The sequence below is a fragment of the Pediculus humanus genome, genomic scaffold, assembly GCF_000006295.1.
Source record: "Pediculus humanus corporis 1103172108318 genomic scaffold, whole genome shotgun sequence".
Lineage (NCBI taxonomy): Eukaryota > Metazoa > Arthropoda > Insecta > Psocodea > Pediculidae > Pediculus > Pediculus humanus.
In genome coordinates, this window is record NW_002987887.1 from 226,087 (window position 1) to 237,221 (window position 11,135).

General features: G+C 34.2%; 2 protein-coding genes across 2 annotated transcripts in view; one reads left to right on the top strand and one right to left on the bottom strand.

Moving 5' to 3' along the window:
• Positions 1–549: 549 nt before the first annotated feature.
• On the top strand, positions 550–2,470 carry Phum_PHUM601620 (1-acyl-sn-glycerol-3-phosphate acyltransferase delta, putative; the record flags this gene model as incomplete). The annotated part of the gene is made up of 7 exons (XM_002432765.1): positions 550–730; positions 978–1,150; positions 1,260–1,447; positions 1,533–1,697; positions 1,772–1,916; positions 2,014–2,233; positions 2,370–2,470. 7 exons carry the CDS (start codon positions 550–552, stop codon positions 2,468–2,470), a joined length of 1,173 nt encoding a protein of 390 aa, XP_002432810.1.
• A 2,785-nt stretch (positions 2,471–5,255) lies between these two features.
• Positions 5,256–11,135, bottom strand: part of Phum_PHUM601630 (2-oxoglutarate dehydrogenase, putative) — a gene marked incomplete at both ends in the record, with an annotated part of 12,402 nt that continues 6,522 nt past the window's right edge. Inside the window, 16 exons of the mRNA XM_002432766.1 lie at positions 5,256–5,355; positions 6,859–7,013; positions 7,103–7,266; positions 7,375–7,522; positions 7,611–7,733; positions 7,823–8,001; positions 8,093–8,248; positions 8,331–8,453; positions 8,545–8,773; positions 8,858–9,138; positions 9,229–9,409; positions 9,493–9,672; positions 9,749–9,849; positions 9,942–10,075; positions 10,175–10,315; positions 10,413–10,530. Of these exons, the coding sequence (XP_002432811.1) occupies positions 5,256–5,355; positions 6,859–7,013; positions 7,103–7,266; positions 7,375–7,522; positions 7,611–7,733; positions 7,823–8,001; positions 8,093–8,248; positions 8,331–8,453; positions 8,545–8,773; positions 8,858–9,138; positions 9,229–9,409; positions 9,493–9,672; positions 9,749–9,849; positions 9,942–10,075; positions 10,175–10,315; positions 10,413–10,530 (2,513 nt within the window). The remainder of the gene's footprint in view (positions 5,356–6,858; positions 7,014–7,102; positions 7,267–7,374; positions 7,523–7,610; positions 7,734–7,822; positions 8,002–8,092; positions 8,249–8,330; positions 8,454–8,544; positions 8,774–8,857; positions 9,139–9,228; positions 9,410–9,492; positions 9,673–9,748; positions 9,850–9,941; positions 10,076–10,174; positions 10,316–10,412; positions 10,531–11,135) is intronic.

Genomic DNA, 11,135 nt, shown 5'->3' on the forward strand with positions numbered 1-11,135 from the left:
AAATAATTGTTAATAATGAAATATTAGAAAATTTTTGTCAATTAAATTAAAAACTTGATAATTAATTTTCATCATTATTATTATTATTATTATTTATTTTAATATAAACAAGTAACTTTCATTTATGAATGTTGAACTAAAAAAAAAAAAAAAAAGTTGTCGACGTAGAATTCCAGATCGTACAAGAAACCTGTTTTTGCATTCTCCATAATTACCGTTCAATCAAAAAAATCAAAAGTTACATAATAGAAATTGCAATAATTTTTTTTTTTTTTTGCTCAAAATTCGCAAAACTTATCGCGTGTATTAGCAAAAAAAAAAAAAAAAAAAGTGCAAATAATATATATATTTTATTTATTTAGGTAGTGTAATAGTGAATGTATAAACTTTATTACAATGACATTACAAGTTTTCAACATGGCATGCACATACCCATTGGGCTACCCATAGGGCTATCCTAAATACCTGAGATTTTTTGTCCCCTCCCCCCTCCCCCCCGAGTTTCATTTAACGCGTATGTTTTTGTTTTCAGTTTCATTATTATCAATTATGGATTTGAAAGACGTTTTTCACTGGACAAAAATCGTTTACCTCGCATTTGGAATTGTTTTTTTAACTTCTGGAATATTGATTAACATCGTACAATTTTTCCTATACGTTACAATAAATCGTTTCGACAAACGTTTGTTCAGAAAAATCAATTACTATTTAAATTATTCGTTATTTTCACGTGAGTAAAAAATAAAATTATTTGTAAATATATATATATATATATATATATATATATATGTTTATTATTAGTCTTTGAAAATTATTTCTTAAAGAATTTTTACACGCCATTTTTCAATGTCGTTGAAAGAGTTTTTGGTTGAAGGTCATTAAAAAAAAAACATTGTCATTATTATTATTATTATTATTATTATTATTATTGGTACGAATTGAATATAAATGAGGAATATTTTTTTTATTGGTTACAGAAATTGTTTTTCTACTTCAATACTGGGCGGGAATAAAAGTTATGGTTCACGTGAAAAAATCAGATTACGATAAATATTTTGGAAAAGAAAATGTACTTTTGATAATGAATCACACGTACGAAATTGACTGGTCGATCGGTTGGGTTTTGTGCGAAAATTGTCGCATGCTTGGAGTGAGTTTTTGTTTCCAAATTTTTCCGCTAGGGGGTAGGGGGAACGACGAGGATGAGGGATAAACGTCGCGCGTTAATTTTACCGTTTTTTTTTTTTTTTTCTTTTTAGAATTGCAAAACGTTTGCGAAAAAATCAATTCAATATATTCCGACACTCGGTTTTGCATGGAAAGTTGGAGGAAGTATATTTTTGGAAAGGGTTTGGGACAAAGATAAAAGCGTTTTCGGAAGTGCGCTCAAAGAACTCATGACGTACGAGGATGTTTTTTGGCTTTTGTTAACGGCCGAAGGAACTAGGTAAATGTCACGTGACAAATCCTTGTTCATTTTGTTGAATTATGTTTGAAAATTTTTTGGTTTGGGGGGGGGGTTTTTCTAAAAGGTTCACGAAAGAAAAACACGAAGCGAGTAAAGAATTTGCCAAAAAAAATGGTCTTCCCGAGCTCCGACATCATTTGACGCCGAGAACGAAAGGTTTCACAATGTCATTACCTCACATAAGAAAAAGTATTCCAGCCATATACAACATACACATCGGAGTGAAACCGTGAGTATTCCTCCTCTTATTTTTACAATGAAATTGAAAAACAATAAAATGAGGAAAACTATTGAATTTTCCAGGAGCGATGTAGAACCTTCGCTGAGAAATCTTTTACTAAGGAAACCATTAACGACAGGACTTTACGCCGAAAGGATTCCAATGTCTGAAGTACCCGAAACGGAGGAAGAACAAATTACATGGTTGCACAATCTCTACAAGAAAAAGGTAAAAAAAAAAACCTTTTAAGGGAGGGGGGAGGAAGAGTGAGGAAAAGGAAAAAGTTTTTCCTTTTATCAATAATAATTATTTCGATTGTCGTCAGGACGAAGCTTTTCACAGTTACCTGAGCACCGGAAGTTGGTTCGAATTATCAAACATTGAAGAATGTCAGGGTTTTTACCTTCCTCGTAGAATATTTCCAGCCATCAATTTTGCATTTTGGTGTATCGCCATATTGGTACCATTGGGATACTTGTTGATAAAACTTCTCATATCCGGAAGCCTCGTGTATTTTTGCACAGCCTGCGCCATATTAGCATCTTGTAAGTTTTCACTTCCGGAGGAGAGTCTCACGAATTGGGGGAGGAGGGGAAGGGAGGGGAGGGAAGAGGGAAACCATCGTTATTATTATTATTATTATTATTATTAATTTACAATTTTTTTTTTCATTTTTTTCAGTTCTCGTTTTTTTCGACAAAATTCTGGGAGAAACGAAAATAAGTCAAGGTTCGACGTACGGCGTGAACAAAGGAAACGGAAGTGGAAAAACGAAAGGTTAAGAATGATTTGAAGATTTTCCTTCTTCTCGAGTGAAAAGCGTCGAAGAAAAACAACAACAACAATAATAATAATAATAATACTTATTGTTGTCGATCCCGCGTGCCAAAGTCAGGAAAACTTTTTTTTTATCGCTTTAAAATTTTTCCCTTTTTATCAACGTCGAAACATTTTGCACACCAATGAGCCAAATTAATAAATTCAGTGCCAAATTATTATTATTATTATTATTATTACTATTATTATTATTTAACATACAAGACAAATTTTTTTTCTCCGTTTAACGCGTTTTGTGGGCGGGAAGGGGGGAGGGAGAAGCAAAACGCGACGGTTTAAAACGGTTGTCAAATCCGAATTGTAGAATGAGTAGAAATATAGTTTTTTTTTATCATTTTATTTTTTTCTATCGTAAATGAAAGGTCAAAGGTTATTTATTTTTTATTTTTAAATAATAAAAAATTTTAAAAAGACTTTTAAATAAATAAATAAAAAAAAATCTTGCCATCCATTTTGAAAAAAAAATAATAATTTTAAAATGTATTTATATGAAAAACATGTATTTTTGTATTAATAATAATAATAATAATAGTAATAATAATATGAAGGAAAAAAACGAATTATTATTAACGCGCCGTTAAATTGTTAATAACGATAATAATAATAATAAATAAAAGAAAAATTGATTTATATTATTATTATTATCGTTATTCTCCGGCGGAATTTTTTTTTTTTTTTGTTTTTCGCACGTTATATTTTTAAAGATAAATAAAAGAAAAGAGCTATTATTATTATTTTTTAATAAATAAATAAATAAATATATATATATTTAGATTGTGTAAAATAAATATTTATATATGTGTAAAAAGAAAAATAATATAATATATGGAAAAAAAACAAGCAATTTATTGTTAATAATATTAATTGATATTTTTATTGTATATTTTGATATTTTTTAAATGTAAACTATTTTTTTTTTTTTTTTTGTAAAAATGTATTATTATTATTATTATTATTGTATCGACTGATTGATATTATATAATATATAATATATATATATATATATAAATACTATTTTTACGCCTATTTATTTATCCGTACCGTAAAACCTCCTTATATTATAATATATATTTATATAATATAAATATATATAATATATATATATATTTATATATATTAAAACGTGAGAGAGAGAGAGAAAGAGAGAGGAGAGAGAGAAAAAAAGAGAGAGAGAGATATATTAAATATACTAAATATATTAAAATAATAAATTTTTTTTTTTTTCCCGCGAAAAAATTTTTGTTTTTGTTTTTGTTTACATTTTTTGTTTTTGTTTTTGTTTTTGTTTACATTTTTTTGTTTTTGTTTACATTTTTTCGTTTTTCAAAAAAATTTTCATTTTTCAAAATTTTTTTTTCAATCGAAAAATTTTTTGTTATTGTTTTTGTTTACATTTTTTTTGTTTTTGTTTACATTTTTTTGTTTTTGTTTACATTTTTTTGTTTTTGTTTTGATTTTTTGTTTATTTTATAAAATTTTCACTTTTTCTTCATTTTATTCAATATACGTGACGTCACTCTAACTAATTTTCACGTTTTAATTTTTCCCCTCCCCCCTATCTCCCTTAAACTATCATAATTTTATTTATCTAAGGATTTATCTATAGATTTATCTAATTTATTTATCTAAGGATTTATCTATGGATTTATCTATGGATTTATCTAATTTATTTATCTAAGGATTAATGGAAAGGATTAATTAATTAATAAATAAATAATAATCATTTTAAATCAACGGTTTTTTTTATTTTTGCATCTTTTCACAATATTTAAGTGCACAGTGAGAATTTTACATACGGAAAATCAAATTACAAACAAATAACAAAAAAAAAAAAAAAAAAAACGTTAAATTTTAAACTCTGTGTGTGTGTTTATTTATTCTATGCCGTCTAATTTTCACAAACGCTCTTTCCCCCCCCGCTTCCACATCTTCCCAATTATTTTTTATTTATTTACACATCATAAAACGTTTTGATAAAAAATTTACAATTATTTTGGTGTGTAAACGGCTTTTTTTTTTTTTTTTTTATTGTAAATAAAATAAATACTGAATTTAAATTAAATAAGAAAACAATATATATATATATATATTCTACTAATATTATCATTATCATCATCATCATCATCATCTTCATCATCGTCGCCGTCGCCTCCTCTTTTTTAGTTTCAATTCTTTCTCGCGACGACGACGATAATAATAATAAAACATTAATTAACTAACAACGATGATGAAGATGATGATGATGATATGACGAGTCGATAACACGCGTATAAATAATAATAATAATGATAATGATAATGATGATTGTTGTAAATCGACGTAAGACGTGATGCTATAAATACTGTTGTCTGTTAATATAAATACGCATCATCATCGTACGGGATTTCGAAATCAAAAAAAAAAAAAAAATGATGAAAACAAACAAACAAACAAATAATAATAATAAAATGACAGACAAAGTGCAAAATTCGTACTGGAATACTACATTCAACAAAAAATGTTTTGTTTGTTTTTTTTGAAATTTGAATTTCTGTGCAATAAATTTTTCTTTTTCATCTTACGTACTAATTAATAATATAAATAATTATATGTAATAATATATACTGGTTTTGTCGGTTTGATTGCTTCTGCTTCTGCTCCAACTGCTGCTGTAGCTCCTCCTCCTCCTCTTCTTCCGTTCCTCCTCCTCCTCCTCTTCCGTTTCTCCTCCTCCATCATCTACAAGCACTTTTAAACGGAAATGGAATCTTCCAAGAAAGCTGCCAATTCTTTTAAATGTTGAGGTTTGGATCCGGTCGCTGGAGAAGCCGCCGACGGTCTTCCAGAGTAACTGAAATCAAAAAAAAATTTAATCAAGTGAGAAAAACTATCAAAGATTACCGACGCGTTTGAAAATGCTGCCCGAATATCTACCCCTTAGAGGGAGAGAGAGTGTGTGCGCGCGCGCGCGTGTGTGTGTGTGTAAGGGAGAGGGAGAGAGAGTGTGTGCGCGCGCGCGCGTGTGTGTGTGAGGGAGAGGGAGAGAGAGTGTGTGTGTGAGAGGGAGGGAGTGAGAGTGTGTGTGTGTGTCTGAGGGGGAGTGAGAGAGAGAGAGTGTGTGTGTGTGTGTGTGAGAGGGAGGGAGAGAGAGAGAGAGTGTGTGTGTGAGAGGGAGGGAGTGAGAGAGTGTGGGTAGTGTGAGGGGGAGAGAGAGTGTGTGTGTGTGTGTGAGGGGGAGTGAGAGAGAGAGTGTTTGTGTGTGTGTGTGAGGGAGAGACAGAGAGAGAGAGTGTGTGTGTGTGAGAGGGAGAGACAGAGAGTGTGTGTGTGTGTGTGAGGGAGAGACAGAGAGTGTGTGTGTGTGTGTGTGTGTGAGGGAGTGAGAGAGAGTGTGTGTGTGTGTGTGTGTGAGGGAGTGAGAGAGAGTGTGTGTGTGTGTGTGAGAGAGGGAGTGAGAGTGTGTGTGTGTGTGTGTGTGAGAGGGAGAGGGAGTGAGAGAGTGTGTGTGTGTGTGAGGGGGAGAGAGAAAGAGTGGGAGAGAGAGTTATATGAAACAGCATTCAAATGCAAAACGTTAAACGCGTACAAACAAAAACAAACAGAAAAAATTAAGACAAGTACAAGCACAAACACAAGCAAACTATGATTTTAATAATGAAAAAAATTCCAAAGGTATTAGAGGTGAACCCCTTTTTTTTCCCTTTTACAAAAAAAATAGAAAAACGTTATGAAGCCTGAATAGTAATAATAATAATAATGACAACGACGACGACGACGACGACTATTACACGACGACGACTACACACGACTACTACTATCATAATCCATACCTAATCGTCCTTTGAGAAGAAGATTCAGGCTCCGTTTTTTTCTCTTTCGGTTTTTCGGGTGTCTTTGATGAAGCAAAAAACCGACTCAAAAGACCACCGCCACCACCACCACCCCCACGATTCGATTTTGTCGATCCTTCCTCACTGTGTGTGTGACAACATCATGAAAATAAACAACAGCGAGTCAAACATCAACCAAAAAAAAAAAAAAAGGTTTTCTTTTTTTCGGAAAAGGATCACCTCTAATTTCCCTTATTTTTCCGAGAAAGAGACAGAGAGAGAAGAAAGAAAGAAACCCCCCACCACCCTCAACTCTTCCTCATACTCCCCAACAACAACCTCGTCCCTTGTTTTCAATCATTACTACTACCACTACTACTACTACTATCAGCCAACGTCATCATTACGTCACCGTCGTTGATGACGAAACAATAATAATAATAACTTTTAATTCGTTAATACATTAAAAAAACACAAAAAAATTAATTTTTTAACGGAAACGAAATAACGTATGTTTAACTTACCCGAGTGGTCTCGATCCGTTAATGGCCGTTTGTATGCGAGGTTGAATGTAAAACCAAGGACCGTGATTTTTATGTTCCTCCTGAGTCCAAACAAGGTTCGCGTTGGAATATTTCGAACATTCTTGTTTGACCAAATCGAACGGGAAAGGTGACAACTGCAAGACAGATCGACAATTTAATAATAATAATAATAATGATTAAGAAGAAGAACAAGAAAAGGAAAATTTTTTTTTCCTTTTCTCACCTGTTCTAATCTGGTTATGGCGATGTCGCTTTCCAATTTCTTTTCCCGTCTTTGCTTTATCAAATCGTAGTAAACTTTTCCGGAGCAGAAAATTAATTTTTTCACGGCTCCGGGATTTTCCGACGCGGGCCCATCTTCCGGTATCATTCTCTTGAATTCGGTACCTTAAAATAAATACAAAAAAAATGAAATTGCTTCGAGTCTGAGAGAAGGGCGGGAGGGACTTTGCGTGACGACGTCCATCATCATCATCATCACCGTCGTGACCTCACCTTCCATCATGTCCGAAAATGGACTTTTGGCTTCGGGGTGCCTCAAAAGAGATTTTGGCGTCATGAGAATAAGAGGTTTTCTAAATGGTAATGCGATTTGTCTTCGTAGTATGTGAAAGTAATTGGCCGGCGTCGTGCAATTTGCTACCTGTAAGTTACGTTTTTTGCTTTAAAAAAAAAAATTTGCTGTTATTTATTTTACGAGAAAAAAATTTGTTTTCCGTTGTATCACTCACGATCCAATTGATGTCGTGCAATTGTCTGATGGCAAATTCGTCGCTTTCCGGTGGGAAATAATCCGGATCGTCCGAACTCATTTGCAAAAATCTTTCCAATCGTGCGCTCGAATGTTCCGGTCCCTTCATCGAATGAATGAATGAATGAATAATAATAATAATAATTATCAAATTTAAACATAATAATGATAAGTAAAAATTCACCCGCGTACCATTCCTTCCAATCCGTGTGGCAACAGCATGACCAATCCCGATTGTCGTACCCATTTCGCTTGACCCGAAGAAATAAACTGATCGATTATGCATTGAGCCGTGTTGTTGAAATCACCGAATTGTGCTTCCCAGCAGACGAGAGCATTTGGATTAGTCATAGAGTAACCGAGTTCGAAACCTTCGGTAAAAAAAGAAAAGAAAAATGAGATACTTTTCCAAGATGTCGTCCGACATGATGATGATGATGATGAAGTCCGACCCGTACTCACCCAAAACAGCAAATTCAGATAAGCTTGAATTACAAACGGTGTAGGGAGCCTGATCGGGATATAAATTACACAAAGGCCTGTACGTAGCTTTATCCACGAGTTGATGATGTAAAACGTGATGCCTGTGAGAGAAAGTTCCTCTTTCGACATCTTGTCCTGGAAAAAGAAAAAACAGGTTTGAAGCAGGTTTCGCCCATTTTATTCTCATTGACACAACAAAAACCACCCAAAGGTTTACCGGAGAGTCTAACGTGTATTCCCTCTTTGAGCAAAGAACCAAAAGCCATGGCTTCTCCCAAAGCCCAGTCGACGACTTTCGATTCGACCATTTCCATTCTTGCTTTCAATATACGTTCGAGACCTGCAGAAAAACAACAAAAAAAATTTTTTTTTTTTTTTTTTTTTTTTCATTCCCGTGGGAAAATTGTAAAAAGAGTTGACGTCATCGTTACCTTTGTGTATGACAAATTCCGCCGCGTTCGGAGGAGGGCTCGAAACTCTTTTACCGATGTGAATCAAAGTGTCTTCTTTGATTCCCGTGGGTCCGACTTTTAACGGGTCTTTCCCTTCGAAAAATCCAGACCACGGCGAATCCAACCAGTCCTTGTATTTAATGTGAGTTTCTTTACGACTGTTGACCAATGCTTCCTCGCAAATTTTGTCGTATTTTTCTTTCACGTCCTGGAAAAACAAAGAAAAAAAAAAATTTTCCAGATGATGACACCAGTGAAAAACCCCCACTTCCCTACTCCTTTCCCGACTTACTTTGACTTCTTCCGGGGTAACTATTCCTTCGCCGATTAATTTCTCGGCGTATTTTTGAACTGCGGGTGGAGTTTTCTTGATTTTCCGATACATCAAAGGTTGCGTGAACATCGGTTCGTCGATTTCGTTGTGTCCGTTTCTACGATAGCACACAATGTCTATGACGACATCTTTGTGAAAAGTCGCTCGCCACTCTGCCGCAATGTTGCAAACGTGTATGACACTTTCCGGATCATCGGAATTAACGTGGAAAATGGGAGCGTTTACGACTCGAGCAACATCTGCAAACAGAAAAAACAAACAATTTATTATTATCCTCCTATAAAAAAAAAAAACTCTTGACGAAACAAACAACAAACAAACAAACAAACCTGTACAGTATGCGGAGGATCTCGAATACCTGGGATCCGTCGTGAAACCGATTTGATTGTTGACGATGATGTGTATGGTTCCGTGTGTCGTGTAGTCGGGTAAATCCGACAAATGAAAAGTTTCGTACACGACACCCTGTCCGGCAAAAGCAGCGTCACCGTGAAGGAGCATCGACATGACCTGTGGAAAACAAAATTCATTCGTTTATTTAACAGACGACAGACAATTGATTCCAAGGCATTTTTCCGCGAGAAAAATTTTACCTTTTTCCCTTCTCCGTCTCCGCGATAAAATTGCTCGGCTCGAGTTTTTCCCTGAACGACGGGATCGACGGCTTCTAAATGGCTCGGATTGGCACACACGGCCAATCGTATGTTCTTGTTCGTGACACGATTGAGACGTTCTATGTACGTCCCAAGATGGTATTTGACATCACCCGAACCCTTTTAAAAAATTTTTTTTTTAAATTTAACCGTCTTCCATATACATTCAACGACCGAACTCATACCTGATACTTACGTCATCGGCTGCTTCCAAAGCGGCAAACTGTGTGAAAATTTGTTCCAACGGTTTTCTGCAAACGTTTGCAAGAACGTTCAATCGTCCTCTGTGTGGCATCCCTAACGGAGAAAAAGATGGAAAAAAAAATTATTTCAGTCAGGATTTCAACATTTGCAAAAAAAACTTTTAATTATTTCCTTTGAAATTTTACCCATGACAATGGATTCCACTCCCAATTCCGTTGACTTATCAATGATTTGTTTCATGGCGGGAATCAATATTTCGCATCCTTCCAAACCGAATCTTTTTTCGCTCGACCATTTTCTCGCGAGAAAAGCTTCGAATCTAAAATGAGAAAAATCATTAACGTCCGTTGACCCGATGCGGGGGGGGGGGGAAAGGCCCGACTCACGGACCGCAAACATCGTAAAAAAAAATTCTCACCCGTGTGCTCTCGTCAGTCGTGCCAATATCAATTTCTTTTGATCTTTATCCATTTCCATGACTCCGGGAACTTCCAACCGTTGCCTAATCCAATTGCATTGTTCCAATGAATTAATAAACATGAATTCGCAACCGATGTGCCTGAAACAACGTGGCGGCAAAAAATTACACAAATTCAAAATTTCGCAATTAATCAAAACAATCGCGATGATGATGATAATAATAACAGTTTCCAAACCTGCAATAAGCGTTTTCCAGTCTTTTCAATATTTCTCTAAGGCTCAGTGATTTTTCTTTAGCTCCTCCAATGAATGTCGTCGATGGTAACTTAAATATACGATCCATGTCTTCATCCTCTGAAATCACGTGGGATAATTTCGTCATTAACGTTCGAAACACACACAGTAACAAAAAAAAAGGTTAAAAGTTCACCTTCGATGGTGTAAGGCTACACCATCGAAGGCTCTTTCCACCCCCCTCCCCCCGTATACAAAATTCTTTTTTCCCCCGACTATTTATCTTTTGCCTTTTAAATAATTCGAAGGGAGGGAGAAATCCCAAAAACCACCCCAAAAAAAAAAAAAAAAAAATAATAAAATCACGTAAAAAAAAAAAATAAGCGTGCCTTACAAAGAAGCGACACAAATAAGCAGAATTTTTTTTTTTTAAAATAAAAACAAAAAATAAAAATAAATTTTTTTTTTTTTTTTTTTTTAGAATCCTGGATCGATAAGTGACCTTTGACCCAAGGATTCGACATACGTACTTTTTAACAATGAGGCTACCTTCCTCTGGAGAATATCACTGTACGATGCGCTCGGTTTTCCTATATAAATATAAAATATAAGTACTATGCAACTAAACAAAAAATAATAATAATGATAATAATGACAATAAATAAAAACAAAAGTATTGAGCAAAAAAAAAAAAAAAAAGAAAAGAAAGAAAAAAGAGAGAGAGA